General features: G+C 42.6%; 1 protein-coding gene across 1 annotated transcript in view; it reads left to right on the top strand.

Annotated features, from left to right (window-relative positions):
- The window catches only part of LOC113819181 (uncharacterized), a 3341-nt gene extending 1645 nt beyond the window's left edge, over positions 1-1696 (top strand). The window contains exons 4-7 of the mRNA XM_070120171.1: positions 379-431; positions 635-828; positions 997-1174; positions 1436-1696. Of these exons, the coding sequence (XP_069976272.1) occupies positions 379-431; positions 635-828; positions 997-1174; positions 1436-1681 (671 nt within the window). The 3' untranslated portion in view covers positions 1682-1696. The remainder of the gene's footprint in view (positions 1-378; positions 432-634; positions 829-996; positions 1175-1435) is intronic.
- The last annotated feature ends 383 nt before the right edge of the window (positions 1697-2079 follow it).

Genomic DNA, 2079 nt, shown 5'->3' with positions numbered 1-2079 from the left:
CTCTCTCTCTCTCTCTCTCTCTCTCTCTCTCTCTCTCTCTCTCTCTCTCTCTCTCTCTCTCTCTCTCTTTTTTTTTTTTCCCCTCCTCTCCCCCTTTTCCCCCTTTCCTTTTCCCCCCCTCCCCCTCCCCCTTTTTTCCTCCTCCCCTCCCCCTAACACCCATTTTCCCCCTCCTTTATTTCCACCTCTTCCCCATTTTCCTTTTTTTCCCCTTTTTTTTTTCTTTTTTCTTTTCACTTTCCCCTTCCCTTCCCTTTTTTTGTTCCAACCCCTTTTTTCATTTTTCTCCTTCTATTCCCCCCCCCCTCCCCTCCCTCCCCCCCCCCCCCTTTTCCCCCTCCCTCCCCCCTTTCCCCCTACCCCTCCTTTGTACAAAAGGCTCAGAAATTATGCCACATTTTTCCCTGAAGCATCCCACTCACATTCATTGTGTATGTCTTTGTATGTGATATTGTTAATGTGTTGTTATTAGCAGCTTTATTATTTGTATGTTAGTGATATTGAAGATCTGAACTGAAGGAATCAGAAAGGATCTGATACTTGCATATCCTACATTCATGAATATGAATGCTTTGACATCATAAAGCATAACAACAAAAAAGCATTATCAATAATAATAATGTTTTGGAATCAGGTGGATATCATGGGCACTGGAGTCAGTCAATTCGGCGTGGCGTTCCTCTTGAAACACGTCCCAAATCTTCGCTCTCTTGGTGACTGCAACTCCGTCCCTGAAGCCCTGGAGATCCTGGTGGGCAACAAATCCCTTCAGCGCAGCTCCTTCATGGCAAGATTACGGAAGTATGCCAGGAGATTCAAGCTTACAAGGTTGGTGGTAGGCAGACACTCTGTGTGTGTGTGTGTGTGTGTGGTTACATATATATTTATATTTATTTATTTATTCATGTATTTATATTGTGTACTTTAACTTTAATTATAACAAAATGCATTGTAAGAAGTAAAAATTACTCCAAAATTGTGTATTACCACTTCCAGGGTAAAGGAGGACTGTGTTTCTGCCTCGAAGGTGTTGGTGGTTGCAACTCTCTGCCCAGAAATTAAGGACCTGAGTCTGTGGCACAGGTTCCGTGAGGTCGACCTTGACAGATTGAATGACCTTCATTTAACTCCATCACATTTCACATCTCACCTCATGCAGCTGCAAAACCTCAAGGTGAGTAATGCAACTGTCTGAAACACTTGCAGTGTAATGAGGTATGATGAAGGTATTTTATGCTGTAAAATGATACTATATATTTGATCTATCTTTAATTGTGTAAATACGTGTCTGATTTTATTACTGTTTGTTTCCATTTGTGTGTGATCCTGTCTGTGACATTGCCAAGGAAGAATTATTAAGACTACTTCTCTTTAAAACTGAAGAAAAATATTTATTCCTTGCAGTTGTTATTTATCCCAATGCACAATCTTTCAGCACCTGACGATGGTCAATGTGTCATCACGATCTGTTGCGGGGGCTATCCAGGCCTTGGGTTCACAGCTGACTGCCTTGACAGTCCAATGTCGGGGTTTAGACGTTCCTGGAATCTTTGAAAACTGCACCAATCTCAAGTACTTGACAATGGAGGGAGAGGATTGCTCTGCCCCATACGAGGTACGTACTGAATGGGGAAGACAAGTTGAGGAAGATAAGGAAAGAAAACAGGGGAATGAGTGTTAGGTGGATAAAGGATGGAGAAGAGATAGGACTGTGGAGAATATGTTTGATTCTGATGGATCATGAAAGGAGAAGCATGGAGGCAAAGGAAGGTGCAGGAGAGGGGAAAAAGCAACATAAATTAACAGAATAGATATAAGAACGTGGATGAGTAGCTTAATGAAGACTTTTCTGAATAGGAACTCCCCAGTCCCTTGCTTGTTGCTTTCGTTTGGGGGTGTAGGAGACAGTAACTGAGGCCCAATGTAGGCAATCACCCCACTACCCTGGACCTCATCCCTTGTCTCAACTAATTTTGCATGGTCTTTTCTTCTCCCTATTTGCTTTTCCTTCTCATCTTCATCCCCTTTTTCTGTCCACTATTTAAGCTGTGAGAGGCATGCTGAAAGGATGAAAGGCTG

This window comes from Penaeus vannamei, unplaced genomic scaffold (genome assembly GCF_042767895.1).
Source record: "Penaeus vannamei isolate JL-2024 unplaced genomic scaffold, ASM4276789v1 unanchor3425, whole genome shotgun sequence".
Taxonomy (NCBI): domain Eukaryota; kingdom Metazoa; phylum Arthropoda; class Malacostraca; order Decapoda; family Penaeidae; genus Penaeus; species Penaeus vannamei.
The sequence above is the reverse complement of the archived record's forward strand: the minus strand, read 5'-3'. Positions and strand labels throughout refer to the sequence as shown.